This window comes from Hyperolius riggenbachi, chromosome 5 (assembly GCF_040937935.1).
Source record: "Hyperolius riggenbachi isolate aHypRig1 chromosome 5, aHypRig1.pri, whole genome shotgun sequence".
Taxonomy (NCBI): Eukaryota; Metazoa; Chordata; class Amphibia; order Anura; family Hyperoliidae; genus Hyperolius; species Hyperolius riggenbachi.
Genome location: NC_090650.1, coordinates 197,841,788 through 197,858,643, shown reverse-complemented (window position 1 = coordinate 197,858,643; position 16,856 = coordinate 197,841,788). Strand labels below are relative to the sequence as shown.

Here is a 16,856-nt window from a genome sequence, read left to right as displayed (position 1 = left end):
TGCAGCCAGCACATTCTCTGCCCCGCTGCCTGCACAAGGATTCCCCAGGATGGCTGGATGCTAGTTGTGCATGCTGGGGGTAGCACAGATCGCTACCCACAGCGTGCAGACAGGCATCCAGCCATCCTGGGGAATCCCTCTGATCAGTAAAAAGTGCAGCGGGAGGTGCAGAGAAACAGGAAATATCCCTGGCGGCATGGACGAGCTCAGCTCGTCATTACCGCCTTTTGCATGTTTTTCCTGGACAAACTCAGCTCGTTAATACCGCCAGGGTGGTTAAATATGCATTTGAAGGGGGTATACTACAAACATTTTTTTAAATTATAAGCTTGTAAATAGTGATAGATGCCAAACTGAAAAAATGCACCTTGATTTCCAAATAAAATATTGGCGCCATACATTGTGATAGGGACAAAATTTACATGGTGTCATAACCGAGACAAACGGGCAAATAAAATACATAGGTTTTAATTATGGTAGCGTGGATTATTTTAAAGCTATAATGGCCGAAAACTGAGAAACATGAATTTTTTTCAATTTTTTTTCTTATTAATCCTGTTTAAAATGCATTTATAACAAAATAATTCTTAGCAAAATGTACCACCCAAAGAAAGCCTAATTAGTGGCGGAAAAAACAAGATATAGATCAATAAGTTGAAAAAAAGAGTACATAAGCGCTTAATAGACTATATAATAAACAGTATCAGGTCTTCCAGACAATACACTTAACAATATAGTGGAGCGCTATCAGTAAATTTAAAATACAATCAAAAGCAGCAGATAAGCGCTCAAAAGTCCAGACCTGCAAATTGTAGGAGGTTAATCCACTCCTTAGCGTCTCAGCTAGTCTCACAGAGATGAATTAGGTAGGAAAGCCAGGGGTAATTGGCACAGCAATATCTCTCCCCCCCCCCCCCCCCCCCCCCAATAGATAACGACTCACCAGATGTTGCGGCCTATTAGGGCCCGTCTGCGCAGCAGGGTTATTGGCCACCCCTCAGCCTCTGTGGCAGGTCTCCTCTGCTGGGCACCTCAGGGAATTGGGTGCACCTCCAGAAAAAAATGAGACGCTTCACATAGTGTGAAAGGGGATGATTCCCACGTTTTATTAAAAAGCTTAAGTTAAAAAAAATGAGCGTTAGCTCATATACAAACACTAGCGTGGTAAAGGACTGGGAGGTAAACATGCAGCCAGTGGCTCCGCGGATCTACGGAGCAGCGTTACGTCGGACGTGGTGATTGGCTGACGGTGCCATCTTTGCTGTTTGACCTAGCGGCGGGAGAATTTTTGCTCTGCGGAGATTCTAAGGCCACATACACACATCAGACTATAGTCTTTGGAAAATGAAAGATCACAGACTAATCTTACCACCCTTCATGTAGTATGAGAGCCATACTCTACACAGTCTATTCTATGGAGCTGAACTCCACATCAGAAAAAAAATCTTTGCAAGATGTTGCACACAAAGATGCTGTACAGACACAAAAGATCAGTATCTGCAAAAGATCTGTTCCTGCCAAAAATCCATTCCTGCAAATTGCAATGATAGTCTATGAGATCTGCAGATCATCATACACACATGATTTAACTGACATTCATCTGCAGATCAGATCCACCAGGATGGATTTTCAGATCTGCAGATGATTGCTTGATCTGCAGATGAATGTCAGTTAAATCATGTGTGTATGATGATCTGCAGATCTCATAGACTATCATTGCAATTTGCAGGAATGGATTTTTGGCAGGAACAGATCTTTTGCAGATACTGATCTTTTGTGTCTGTACAGCATCTGTGTGTGCAGCATCTTGCAAAGATTTTTTTCTGATGTGGAGTTCAGCTCCATAGAAAAGACTGTATAGAGTATGGCTCTCATACTACATGAAGGGTGGTAAGATTGGTCTGTGATCTTTCATTTTCCAAAGACTATAGTCTGATGTGTGTATGAGCCTTAACACTCCGGCGGTAGCTGAATAAGCACTGGCTGCATGTTTACCTCCCAGTCCTTTACCACGCTAGTGTTTGTATATGAGCTAACGCTCATTTTTTAACTTAAAGGAATACTATCGATGTATGCATTTATTTTTAAATGCTCTATGTTGTAGCACACATTAGGACAAGTACTAGGAGCAATTTGATTCCTCACACAGCTGTTCCTCTCAGCTGTAAAATCCTCCATCAGTTTTGGCGTCAGTGTTGGATACAAAATGTATCTAATACTGAGCTCCCAGAGGGCTAGACCATGTCTCTGCACAGGGGAGTTGCTATCAACTCCTCAGTTTATAGTTTAATTATCACCTTGCTGAAAGAATGTTGTTGATATAGTGGTAAGGGGTTAAAGATTCTAGCAATGTGTGTTTATTATCTTTGCTTCTCTTGACTGATAAAGATACCAATAATGCTAATTGTAAACAGTGGTCTGCTCCTCTCAGCAGCTTGTAAAGTGGATGCAACCTGGAGTGAATCACCACAAGCAGGCAGCCAGACAACCAGTCTGAGTATAAACACAGACTAGTGTTATAGCTAGTTATATTCCAGCAATATTACAGCTCATTTAGTTACCTGTTACCACCTTAGATCAGCCTATTTCTCCTCATGTCTGCTGCATGCTGTGAGTGACACAGTGAAATATATTTGTGAGCTGTGTGACTGAGTAACCAAGCAGCTCAGGGTGACCCAAACTACTATAAGCTGTGTGAGAAATGAATTTTTAAGCAGGGATAGCGAGGGAGAGACCTGGGTGAATAAATAAAGTGCCCCTAGCACTAGTGGTAATGTGTACACTAATATAGAGTATTAAAAAAAAAAGTCGTTTCAATCGATAGTATTCCTTTAAGGTTTTTAATAAACCGTGGGAATCATCCCCTTTTACGCTATGTGAAGCGTCTCTCATATTTTTTTCTGGAGGTGCACCCAATTCCCTGAGGAGACTTGCCAGAGAGGCTGAGGGGTGGCCAATACCCCTGCTGCGCAGACGGGCCCTAATAGGCCGCAACATCTGGTGAGTCGTTATCTATTGGGGGGGAAGATATTGCTGTGCCAATTACCCCTGGATTTCCTACCTATTTCATCTCTGTGAGACTAGCTGAGACGCTAAGGAGTTGATTAACCTCCTACAATTTGCAGGTCTGGACTTTTGAGCGCTTATCTGCTGCTTTTGATTAGATCAATAAGTTGTGATACGTAGTGAGAAAGTTATTATCGAATGGGAGGTGAAAATTGCTCTGCTGCATAAGGTGAAAAATCCCCGCGGGCTGAAATGGTTAAATTGTAATGAAGAAATCCCTCCTCCCAGATTATCATGTAGTGCTCAATATTTTAGAGCAGATAGGAAATTCTGAGTTTAGGACCACTTTCAGGGTTGGTTCACTCAGCAAGCACTTTTCTAAGCAGCAATGAAGCATTTAAAGCAGAATATAACCCAACATTTCATCTTTGCTCTAAAACATTATTTACAGCATATTATATGCAACCAGTATTTTTTTTTTCTAGACCAGCATTGGAAGGGTTACACACAGAGCTTGAAAGTTCAGTGCAGTGAAATGTGGAGGCATCCAAACTTATAGATTGTTACCTTGTGTTTACTTAAATATCAAGTGAGGAATGTGACACATTCTCTGACTGTGGAGAAGCTGCTCAACACAGACAGAGAGTCAAAGCATGTCTGCCTGAATAAATGAATGAATTAATAAAACCAGTTAATAAAGGGAAGGTTCAGGGACAGGCAAAAAAAATAAAAATCCAAATCCACTTACCTGGGGCTTCCTCCAGCCCGTGGCAGGCAGGAGGTGCCCTCAGCGCTGCTCCGCAGGCTCCCGGTTGTCTCCGGTGGCCGACCCAACCTGGCCAGGCCGGTGGCCAGGTCGGGCTTCTTCTGCGCTCCAATCTGCGTTTCACGCTGGCGCAATGACGTCATTGGACGTCCTCCGGGCTGTACTGCGCAGGCTCAGTAGTTCTGAGCCTGCGCAGTATAGCCCGGAGGACGTCCGATGACGTCAGCGTGCACCAGTGAGACGCAGATTGGAGCGCAGAAGAAGCCCGACCTGGCCGCCGGCCTGGCCAGGTCGGGCGCGCCACCGGAGACCACCGGGAGCCTGCGGAGTGGCGCCGAGGGCACCTCCTGCCTGCCACGGCCTGGAGGAAGCCCCAGGTAAGTGGATTTGGATATTTTTATTTTTTTTTTGCCTGTGCCTGAACCTTCCCTTTTAATAAAATGCAAAGTCAGCTCACAAAGTAAAAAAAAGTGTACTTTTGGGAACCTAGAACTTCTAAATGAATAATAATACTTATGCACAAATGCAAATATGATAACCGTATGGCATATAAAAAGTAAGAAAACATGTTTTTATTGAATATTATGTCTGGGTTTTAAACCGCTTTAAGAAAGCGCTTTTCAAATCACTGGCACTTAGGCTTCGTTCACACCTAAAATCGCTAACCACTAGCAATTTGCATTAGCGTTTTCCATGGGTGATTTTTCTGCGATTTAACACAGAAAAATCACTGTACAAATTTGCATTTTTGGAGAGATCGCGATTAGCGTTTCTATATAAGTTAATGGTGATCGCTACAAACTCGCTGGAAAAATGCTGCATGTAACACATTTGCGATTACCGATAATTGCGTAATGCCCGCGATTATCGCTAATAGTTTTGGTGTGAACACTGCCACAGACCAAAATAGCACTAGCGTTTTTAAAAACAGCTAGCGCTTTAGCGATTAGTGGGAATTGCATGATTCCCGCTTAGGGGTGAACTAGCCCTTAGGGCAGGGGTCCCCAAACGAGTTGGGTCGAGGGCCAGGTCAACATACTTCAGACTGCTGGAGGGCCGGAGTATACATAAGATGATGTAGAAGTCTTTGCGGGCCAGACAGTGAAGCATACCCAGGTGACAACCTGCAGTCCAATTGGACAGCAGTGTCACCTGATGTGGAATTTGATTGGAAACCAGCGAAAATACTGCTTTCTGGCTTCCATGTGGATAGGTGTTGCCAGCACTGCTATCCCATATGCGGACCACCAATATTTAGAGGTAGCTGACCGCATCTATAAGTAATACATTTTCTGTGTAGGGGCCGGTAAAAAAGACCCAGCGGGCCACATTTGGCCTGCGGGCCTTAGTTTGAGGACCACTGTCTTAGGGCCTGTTTCAACTACACGCAGATTGGATGCAGAAAAACTCCCTATGGGCCTGTTTCCACAAAACGATTTTTCTAAAGCAGATTTTTCCATAGGCATTCATTGGAGTCAGTGTTTCTGCATCCAATCTGCGTGTAGTGGAAACAGGCCCTTAGAGTGCTGGTGGTGTGAACCAGCCCTAACCGCAACCTGTTCACTACAGCAATGTGCAGGCTCTGGAACTTCAGCTGCAGAGTTTACCGAGTGAAAACATTTGAATGCTTATATATTTTAGCTCTTCCCTTGCCATCTGATTTGTCCTAAACTGGAACGTCTACTGCCAAGTAGTTTTTAGACACTTTGCACCCATTAGGCTTAATTAGGATTTTTGACACGAAAACCTAAATGAAATGGGACATATTATATACTTTTTTTGCTTAACGAATTGGGCTTGAACACTGAAACTAAATGTACTTTTTCTGGAGATATAACTACATTTTTGCGTGAAATAAAAAATATTTTTCTGTTCTGTTTTTCTCAAAGAATTATTACATTTACTGACAACAAATGTTACTATCTGTAAAAGCCCTGATTCTGCTGAATTCAACAAAACCAAATATGTACCGGTATTTGTATCCCTCTTTTTTTGTCCTGGAATAAGTGCTGCCAGTACAGGTAGCCAGATATTGGTGGAGCCAGTATAGGTAGCCAGCAATAGATGCCCCCAGTACAGTTAGTCAGTCTGTATGACTAAGGCCTGGTGCACACCAAAACCCGCTAGCAGATCCGCAAAATGCTAGCAGATTTTGAAACGCTTTTTCTTCTTTTTCTGTAGCGTTTCAGCTAGCGTTTTGCGGTTTTGTGTAGCGGTTTTGGTGTAGTAGATTTCATATATTGTTACAGTAAGCTGTTACTGAACAGCTTCTGTAACAAAAACGCCGGCAAAACCGATCTGAACAGGCGTTTTTCAGAGCGGTTTGCGTTTTTCCTATACTTAACATTGAGGCAGAAACGCATCCGCAATCCAAAAAATGCCTCACCCCGGGAGTATGCGTTTCTGCAAAACGCCTCCCGCTCTGGTGCAAACCACCCCATTGAGATACATTGACCAAGCGTATCCGCAGCCGCAAGCGGCTGCAGAAACGCTGAAAAAGCCGCTCGGTGTGCACCAGCCCTAAGTGCAAAACTGCAGCAAACATCGCTATGTAAGGGATATTCCAATTGGAAAATTTTCATTCCAGAGGTAATGCTTGTTAAAATGAAAAATAAAATGATTGCTCTCAGAATTTTCCTTAATAAAATGTGCAGTATTGGACCTCGTGTGAACTGAGCCTAAAGCATTGTACACACACATATATGAAGCATGTTGCCCAGCAGGGATCAAGAATTTTGGAAGGAATGGGACAACAGAGCCGTGTGTTAGTGATGTCACACGGTAGGCAGGATAAGAGGGGGAGAACATTGCTCTCAGCTGGATCAACTATCCAGGCTGATTGTGGGTTGAGACGTTGGGAGAAAATTGGAGGCCATTGTACACACTCCATATTCTTGGCAAAAGCGGTCGTTTTTGGGGCTTTTGACCGAGTTTCATCCAGCATGTGTACAAGGCTTTACTTTTGTTATGCTGGGTACACACGATGCGTTTCCGCGTCGAATGCGCCGCTCGATTTGATTATTTCTGAGCGCATTTCGATTATTTTTAGGTCTAATGCCATGTAAAGTATGGTAAATCGACCTAACGATCCATCGAAACGCGAATCGGACATGCCGGAAATAATCGAATCGATGCGAATCGAGCGCGGAAACGCATCGTGTGTACCCAGCATAAGTTTCACTTCTGAAATGCAGTCTTCTGCATTATTGTAGTACTAGCTAGAACCAGCCCATTCTCCTACTCTGTATTTTCAGATGTTATCAACAGAGATGAAATGTGTTTAGGGAGTCAATTTAACCCAGTAGAAGCAATGGGAGAAGGCACATTATTCACACAGACATTAGATATTTATAAATTGATGTACTTTATGTTTTTGTATTTGGCAGTATTACCAGTTTTATTCTGGCTTGGTAGAGATGATGTACACATGGCTAGAATAAAGCACCATTTTTTCACTGGACAAGTAGGGCAAACATTGGTACTTCAAACAGAAGTAAAAATGTCTATTACTTCAGTAGTTGGCTCCAGCCTATTAACTACTCCACACCTAACTGCTAAATAATCTCCAGCACAACTGTCATCTTCATAGTGGCATAGCAGTAGGGTATACAGAGGTTTCGACCACACCGGGGCCCTTACGCAAGAGGAGCCTTTCTTCAGTGGCAGTATTAGCTCTCTTTTGGTTCTTTGCTGATAATGATCACTTCTGTACATGCTTTGCATATTGGTAATTATTAACAAACCGTTCCCTATCTTCTGCTTACACCACTGTGGTTGTCTTTGGCAGATTTTGGTACTACATATCAATTGTTATGTATAGATTACTTGGAGGCTCAATGTAAAACTTAAACACATATGGGTACTCAGGCCACCTTAATATACAAAGTATCAAAATTTATTGTTAATAAATCAAGGACATGTAAATACTCAGATAATCACAAAGGAACGAAACACACATGATTCAAGAATAAAATTGCGTATGCAAAGCTACAGTTTAGCCATCAATCAGCCGCTATGATAAATATACCAGCTTGACAATGCATAGAGGGATTACCCATTCACACATCTCAAGCATGCCGCGCTTCCGTACTGGTGCCATGCACTATGGATGAAATATAGTGGGTGCCCCCCTTCCTCCTAGAGACAAAGCTGCAAATTCCTGTTGTAGTCCACCACGATCAATTAATAAGTAGACTTGGGAGCTGGCAGAGGTTCATTCCCCCAGAGATGATACAGTTCATATGTTTGTCAGCAAGGAATAAAGGATGGGTCTCACCACATATTACATCACACCCTGATGAAGCGTCGCAAGTGACGCGAAACGTCGGTGTGCGGAGCCACGCAGCCTGCTCCTCGGCTGTGCTTCCGTGTTGGTGAGCGCATGGAGTGGCGTCCGGTCTCGCTCGTATGCCGGGTCGGATGAAGCAGCAAACTAGACTGCCAGGACAAGGCATCTTAACCACTGGGGAGTTCAGGCCGAGACGCGGCTTTCCTTCCATCCAGTGACTCCACAGTGGTACACAGATTGGATACACGACTATCAGGAGAGCAGGACGGACGCTAGTAATATCATGTGGTGAGACCCATCCTTTATTCCTTGCTGACAAACATATGAACTGTATCATCTCTGGGGGAATGAACCTCTGCCAGCTCCCAAGTCTACTTATTAATTGATCGTGGTGGACTACAACAGGAATTTGCAGCTTTGTCTCTAGGAGGAAGGGGGGCACCCACTATATTTCATCCATAGTGCATGGCACCAGTACGGAAGCGCGGCATGCTTGAGATGTGTGAATGGGTAATCCCTCTATGCATTGTCAAGCTGGTATATTTATCATAGCGGCTGATTGATGGCTAAACTGTAGCTTTGCATACGCAATTTTATTCTTGAATCATGTGTGTTTCGTTCCTTTGTGATTATCTGAGTATTTACATGTCCTTGATTTATTAACAATAAATTTTGATACTTTGTATATTAAGGTGGCCTGAGTACCCATATGTGTTTAGATTTTTTAGTATTATTTGTGTAATAGGGTTGGCCCCGCCCATCAACCTTTATTTGGGTAAGATAGCGAAGTACCACAAGGACTATATCCACAGGCATCTTTTTGCCTTCGCATTTTTTATTCATATCAATGTAAAACTTGCACTGGGGCCCAAAGCTCCTTGGCTATGCCACTGTATCTTCGTGTTTACTATTTAGCTGAACACAGTATTTTACCCCAGCTGATATATAGAAATATGCCTGAATTTAACTTTATCAGTTAGCTGCTATTATAATTATTATTGCTTTTACAAATCTTTGAATTATTTTTTTTTTTACCTATTATATAGGTCAAACCCAAGATATTAAAATGCTTCTGGGTTATGGAGCGGACCCCTCCATTGTTGACAAGCACAAAAAGGATGTTGCAGCCCTTTTGAAGCAAAACAAAAACTTCAAGGCAGAAGATGTAATAAAGAAGCATTTGGCAAAAGATTCTCCACCTGTTGTGCAGTCATCTGGTATTTTTGTTTTCATTCATATGTAGTACCCTGATAGATTGTGTTATTCATAGGTAGCAGAAGAGGAATATGAGGTTGAAGTTGTAGGCCATACCTTTTTAATATGCTAATTAAATATATATAAAGAGAGAGATATGCTCACTTTCAGAGATCCAGACTATACTCCTCAGAAGAAATGTTGTACATAGAAAAAAAGATCAAAAGCTTATACAAACAGATAATAGTGTACCTCAAAGGAAAGGCAGGGGGCTAAGTGCACCTCCCTCCACACATCCTACTCTACTTGCTCAGATCTCAGCCCAACCCCCCTCCCCCAATTATTTGCTTGGGCAAATCAGTAAACTGACAGGGGAAATGAGTGCATTTGGGCTGTGCTGGGTGGAGCACGTCTGTTGTGCAATTGTTCACTCGATTGATTCAAATATGCCCCCCAACCTGTCCTTGGTGCTGCAAAGCAGGCTTGGCAGTTTTCTTGCCTCTGCTTCAGTCTGGCCTTGCAGGCATGCACAGCACAGGGTGAGGTTTATCAGTACAGCACAGTGAAGTCATGATCATTACTTGGACTCAGTAATGTTTGGTGCAGAAATAGCACCATGTAAGGGTTTGTGTTGTCTTTCTTTTATCTGTGAGGGGGGGGGGGGGGAGGAATGCACCGTGGTGGCATGGCGCCCAGAGGCTTGTGCCTGTCCAGCCCTCTGCCTTGGCCAGGCCCTGGAATGCCCTCCACCCGAACCTAAAAAAATACTGATTAGGCAAATACCGTATTTTTCGGACTATAAGACGGGGAAAAGTCAGTGCGTCTTATAGTCTGAATGTACTGCATTCGAAATACAGGCAAGGTTCCCAGCATCGGTCATCATAATACCTGCCCCCGTGCCCCAAGCAAGTGGAAGAAGAGCAGTGCAAAATGGGGTAGCGAGGTCCTTGAGCAGTGATTGCGGCTGAAATCTCTGCCCCCCAGAAAGAATTTTGTTACTTGATCAGCAAGGTCCTTGAGCCGGCATCGCTGCTGAACATGGCCGTGGCTGAAGTCTTTGACCTCTAAACCTAGGTGCGTCTTATGGTCCGGAGCATCTTATAGTCCGAAAAATATGGTAATACTTATAGCAAGTCTATTACTTCAATATTTATAGCCAAATTAGATATCATTGAATCTGTGTATTGAAAGCTTGCATCTGTATGTAAATTTAACCAATTATATGTATTTTCTGCAATACCAACTGCTTTATTGATTCATGTGTGGAAACCAAGTTTTAATAAGCTGCACCTGCTTTGTTTTCTCTAACGCCTATTGTTATTTTTTTTTGTGTCTTTCTAAACCTTCTGTATAGAGGGATGTAATGCACCTGATGGTGAACGATCCTCATTTGCCTGTGTTTTGGAGAGCTTCGTAAATTTCTGCAAGCAAACAAAAGAATTAAATATATTTCAACACCAGCCTGTGATGAGTTTTCTTTGTGAGCTGTCGTCACTCAAAGGTACAATCAGAAACCATAATACCTTTTATTTTTCCTTAGTGATCTGTTGTTTTCCCCAACTATAAATCAACTCTTACAACCATTGTGCAGTCTAATAAAGCAAGTAGTGACTTTGTTGAAAGATCCAGCCCCGGCGCAGCTTCAACTTTGTCACTGATTCTTGGACATTGGTCTTCAGAATCTGCTGATACTGAGTGGAATCCGTGTGTCCCTCAACTTTGACAAGATTTCCAGTCCCTGCCCTGGCCACACAGTCCCACAGCATGATGGAACCACCACCATATTTTACTGTAGGTTGCAGTTGTCTTTGTTGGAGTGCTGTGTTGTTTTTCCTCCATGCATAACACCCCTTGTTATGCCCAAATAACTCAGTTTTAGCTTCATCAGTCCACAGCACCTAATTCCAAAATAAAGCTGTCTTGTCTAAATGTGCTTTTGCATACCTTAAGCGGCTTTGTTTGTGCTGTGGGCAGAGAAAAGGCTTCCTCTGCATCACTTTTGCATACAGCATCTCCTTGTGTAAAGTGCGCCGGATGATTGAACGATGCACAGTGACTCCATCTGCAGCAAGATGATGATGTAGGTCTTTGGTGCTGGTCTGTGGGTTAGCTCTGACTGTTCTCACCATTCGTGGCTTCTGTTTATCCGAGAGTTTTCTTGGTCTGCCACGTCAAGCCTTAAATTGAACTGAGCCTGTGGTCTTCCATTTCCTCAATATGTTCCTAACTGTGGAAACAGACAGCTGAAATCTCTAAGACCGCTTTCTGTATCCTTCCCTTAACCTCCTGAGCGGTATGGACGAGCTCAGCTCGTCCATCACCGCCGGAGGCTGCCGCTCAGGCCCTGCTGGGCCGATTTTCTTCAAATAAAGTGCAGCACACGCAGCCGGCACTTTGCCAGCCGCGTGTGCTGCCTGATCGCCGCCGCTCTGCGGCGATTCGCCGCGAGCAGCGGCGAAAGAGGGTCCCCCCAGCCGCCTGAGCCCAGCGTAGCCGGAACAAAAAGTTCCGGCCAGCGCTAAGGGCTGGATCGGAGGCGGCTGACGTCAGGACGTCGGCTGACGTCCATGACGTCACTCCGCTCGTCGCTATGGCGACGATCTAAGCAAAACAAGGAAGGCCGCTCATTGCGGCCTTCCTTGTTTATTCTGGGCGCCGGAGGCGATCGGAAGAACGCCTCCGGAGCGCCCTCTAGTGGGCTTTCATGCAGCCAACTTTCAGTTGGCTGCATGAAATAGTTTTTTTTTTATTAAAAAAAAACCCTCCCGCAGCCTCCCTGGCGATCTCAATAGAACGCCGGGGAGGTTAAACCATGATGATGAACAAACAATCTTTGTCTTCAGGTCGTTTGAGAGTTGTTTTGAGACCTCCATGTTGCTACTCTTCAGAGAAAATTAAGAGGGGGGAAACTTACAATTGACCCCTTAAATACTCTTTTTCAAATAACCCTCCAGGACAGGTGCTACATATGAGATCTGGGCCCGCCCCCAACAGGAAACACAGAACTAGCTCTCTATAACTTCCACCTCTAGCCTCTACCTGCCAGTTCTTTGTGTTTCCTGTTCCGGGGAACACCTAGCTCTCTCAGCTAGGAGAGTGGTCAGCAGCCAGGCAGTGGTGAGGCCATGGAGAACTAGTTTGGGTAGCCCTGTCCTGGTGGGGTTGAAGAGGTTACCTTTATCCACCGGCTGGTGGATTCCCTTGGCTAAGACCGGCAGCGGTATCCAGGGGAGCGGCATTGGAGGCAGCTGAGGCGGAGGCCATACGCGCGACGGAGGAGATGGCACCAAGCGGAGGCATAATGGTGGTCTCTTGGAGAAAGCGGAGTGCGTGGCAGTGGGTCCAGGCGGAGGCTGGGGCATGGCGCTGTTCATGCGGTACTTCCGCCCTGACTGTGACGTCACGTCCGGTGACGTCATTTCTAGTTCCGGGTCGGGCGCCTGCTTAGATGCCGCGGCGTTCCGTCCTTCACATGCGGTGCGGCTGTTGGAGGAGATGGACGCAAAACAGAAGACGGCAGATCAGGTAAGTGGGGCAATGTCGGAGGACAGTCGCCCGTCTGATCTGTGAGATCTGAAGTGTCTTTTTAGGCCGCAGTCTGATCTGTGAGGTCTGCTAGACGGTGGATGTGTGTGGGTTTACACTGAGCCGCAGTCTGATCAGCGAGGTCTGCACATATAGTGGCTTAAATGATTGCAGTGTATTTCAAGCTGCTGTTTGTGTAACATAATTTGCTTTGATAATGGCATAGTTTGTATTATTGATTTAGCTGCAGTTTGATCAATGGGGCTGCCTTTTGTATAGTCACTGTTTTTGTGCTATTTCTGAGGTATATAAGGTTTTCATTAATTATAAACCACAGCCTGATCAGTGCTGCATATAGGTGTATATATTTGCTTATCACTATTACTAAGCAGCAGTTTAATTGATAGCTTTATACAAGATCCTCTTGTTATGCAGTTAAACAGGGTTAAAAGAAACCAGTTATAAATTAATAGTGTTTCTCTGATAGTATAGAGTCATACTAGATCAGGTTCTTTTCAGATTACCAAGTTATATTTGCATGTTGATTGGTATGAAGAGCGTACTATTATGACATATTGATTGTTATTTGTATGTTTTCTAGGAGGCTATGGAGTCTGATAACTCTGATAGGCCCAGGAGTTGCATTTTGTGTAATAAACCCTTACAACAGCACTGGCCAAAAGCTTCCTGTCAGTAATGTATATCAAGTATTATCAATGAGGATAACACAGCTTCATGTAAAGACTTTATGTTTACCATGCGTCAAGAGATGGTGGAGACCTTTAAGGCCTTCAGGGAAAGCCTACCGACCACCTCAATACAGGGTCAACAGTCGACTCAGGCAGTTAAACCTAAAAAGGCTTTGGGAAAAACACCTAGAGTTGTTTATTCTTCAGAAGAGGATCAGGATAGTAACCAGGAGACTGGTGACCTGGACTCCAGGTCCTCAGAGGAATTATCAGAGCATGAGGAAACTGAGGATGCTTTTAAATCTTCTAAGTTTAAGTTTGCTTCTGAGGAAACAGAGGAGTTGCTTAAGGCAATTTATTCAACTCTGGACATTCCACAAAAGAAAACATCTGAAAAGTCTTTACACGATAAATTATACACGGGTATGGAACCTTCAGAACAACTTTGTTTTCCATTCCATAGTTCGATGAAAAATTTGATTACGTTACAATGGAAGGACCCGGATAAGAGATTATTCATTTCAAGGGGTTTTAAAAGGCGATTTCCTTTCTCAGAAGAGGACGCCAAGTTATGGGAGTCATGCCCCAAACTTGATGCAGCCTTTAGCCAAGTAGAAAAAGATAACGAGTTGGCTTTTGAGGATTTAGGTCGACTTAAGGATCCGGGGGATAAGAAGATTGAATTCTCTCTCTCAAAAAGGCATTGTCAGCTAGCGCGACCAACTTTAAACCAGCCGCTGCAACAACCTGTGTATCACGCACAATGTCAGTATGGTTGGAGAGAATAAAGAAATTGATTGATGAACATGCCCCTAAAAAAGATATTTTAGAAGCTATTGAGGTAGTAGAGGGTGGTAATGACTACATCATTGATGCAGCCTCAGAATCTTTAAGAATCACAGCTAAGTCCACGGCACTTATAAATAATGCTCGTATGAACTTATGGATAAAGACATGGGACGGTAGTCAAGCATCGAAATCTAGGGCTTGTAGTCTTCCCTTTTCAGGCGATTTGCTCTTCGGCCCACAGCTCCAGGAGGTGTTAGAGCATACAGCCAGTAAGAAGACAACTTTTCTGAAAAAAAGGAAATTTGAGCCAAAAAAGAAACCGTTTTTTCGGAAGAAGCAGACTCAGGGGAGAGAACAGCAGAGGCGTTAACCCTGGGCAGGTAATGGGGGTTTTACCAAAAGAAATCCGTTGTTTAGATCAACGGAAAATAAAGATAAACCATCACGCCAACAAGGTGGGAGGAAGATTAAAGAAGTTCCTATTAGGTTGGAAAGAAATGACAAAAAACAAATTCATTTTAGACCTAGTAGAGAATGGATACAAGATCCAATTTGCAAGAAATCCTCCCAAACGATTTATTGTGACTCAGGCCCCAAGATTACCAGAGGAAAGGGGGGCTATGCAAGAAATAGTACAGGACATGCTCACACGAGAAGTAGTATGCAGGGTTCCACCCGCTCAGGAGGAACAAGGGTTTTATTCAAGAATATTTCTAGTAAAGAAACCCGGTTGATATTGAACCTCAAACCCCTGAATCCTTACATAAAGTACGAGAGATTTCAAATGGAGACAGTGTTCACGATGCGGAACCTTCTATCCCCAGATTGTTTTATGATCACTATAGATCTAACAGATGCTTATTGGCATATCCCAATAAGAAAAGAATCCCAAGCTTTCCTTCGGTTCAGTGTAATAACAGATACAGGTCCAGAACATTTTCAATTTTGCTGTCTTTCATTCGGAATCTCTTCAGCACCCAGAATTTTCACGAAGGTAATGGCAGAAATTGTGGGAGCGCTACATCTGAAGGGCATCCTTATAATCCCTTATCTAGATGATTTGTTAGTAATAGCCGACAGTATACAAAATCTAGAGCAGCACAAGGATATGGTGATACAACTTTTGGAACAGACAGGGTGCTTAGTAAATTTTCAAAAATCATTCCTAGTTCCAGTACAAGAAATCCAATTTCTTGGATTCAAGATAGACTCTGTGTCCCAGAGATTATACCTCCCTCAGGACAAGGTAATAAAGCTTCAGACAATGGTGCAGCATTATCAGGAGGAAAGAGCTACAACAACCAGACAGGTAATGAAACTGATGGGGTTTTTGACCTCCACAGCTCCGGCAGTATATTGGGCACTAAAGCATATAAGACATCTACAACACTGGCTTCTGAAGAATTGGAAAGGAGTTCAGTCAGCTCTAGATCAAACCCTATGCATGCCAGCAGCAATAAAACAGTCTTTGGATTGGTGGATTCGAGAGGACAATCTGACACAGGGTCGCTTGTGGAGGTGTCCAGTAACAAAGATATTGACAACTGATGCCAGCCTCACAGGATGGGGGGCTCACATAGAAGGCATTTATTTACGGGGCACTTGGTCAAAGAAAGTAATGGCCCAGTCATCGAACTTTCGAGAATTACTAGCGGTGAAGGAGGCACTAACTCAAACAGCAGACAAAATAAGTGGACACCATATCCAGGTTCGGTCAGACAACGTCACGGTAGTGATGTATCTGAACAAGCAAGGAGGAACAAGATCGGAACAGCTTTTGAGACTGGTGCTGGAGATACTAGATTGGGCGGAGCAGAATCTTCAGTCGATTTCAGCAGTACACCTCAAGGGATCGCTAAATACCATGGTGGATCTATTGAGCAGGAGAAAATTATCCAATTCAGAGCTAAGTTTAAATCCAAGAATATTCAAGGAATTGACACAGAAATGGGGCCATCCACAAATAGATCTGTTCGCCAAATGGGAAAATACGCACTGCAACCGTTTCTTCTCGTTAGACCCTAGAGGAGCTTTAGGAGTAGATGCGTTGGCCCAGACATGGGATTTTCAGATAGCCTATGCTTTCCCTCCAATTCCTCTATTATCGATAGTACTACAAAAGCTGAAATCGACGGCAATGTACATGATATTAATAGCGCCCAATTGGCCAAAACGGGTTTGGTTTCCGATGTTAAAATCGATGTTGATGGACAGACCGATCCGGTTGTCACACAGACACGATCTTCTCAGAAAAGAAGACGAGTGGACTCAGATTCCCAATCTTCAGCTGACAACGTGGTTTCTGAGGGGCAGATCTTGAAAAAGAGAGGATTATCTGACAGGGTAACAGAGACTATACTGAATAGTAGGAAGAAAGTTACAAGATCAATCTACTTGAAGTATTGGAAGACTTTTTGTAATTGGCTTAAAATCCAATAGACTGGCTACAGTGTTAGAGTTTTTGCAAAAAGGAATTGACAAGAAGTTGGCACTAAGCACCTTGAAAGTTCAAGTTGCAGCACTCTCAGTTTTTCTTAATAGACGATTAGCTTTGGAACCCTTGATTATTAGATTTTTGAAGTCAGTAGAACGTTCTAGG

The 16,856-nt window shown here is 43.6% G+C and overlaps 1 protein-coding gene across 6 annotated transcripts in view; it reads left to right on the top strand.

Annotated features, from left to right (window-relative positions):
* Window positions 1-16,856, top strand: part of TRANK1 (tetratricopeptide repeat and ankyrin repeat containing 1) — a 183,426-nt gene that overhangs the window by 77,568 nt on the left and 89,002 nt on the right. For 5 of the 6 annotated variants that reach the window (XM_068236534.1, XM_068236535.1, XM_068236531.1 and 2 more), the window contains 2 exons: window positions 9,107-9,277; window positions 10,609-10,755. In XM_068236534.1, coding sequence (XP_068092635.1) covers window positions 9,107-9,277; window positions 10,609-10,755 — 318 coding nt within the window. Of the gene's footprint in view, window positions 1-7,362; window positions 7,500-9,106; window positions 9,278-10,608; window positions 10,756-16,856 lie in introns of those variants that run through there. The other variant, XM_068236536.1, reaches the window with a different exon arrangement.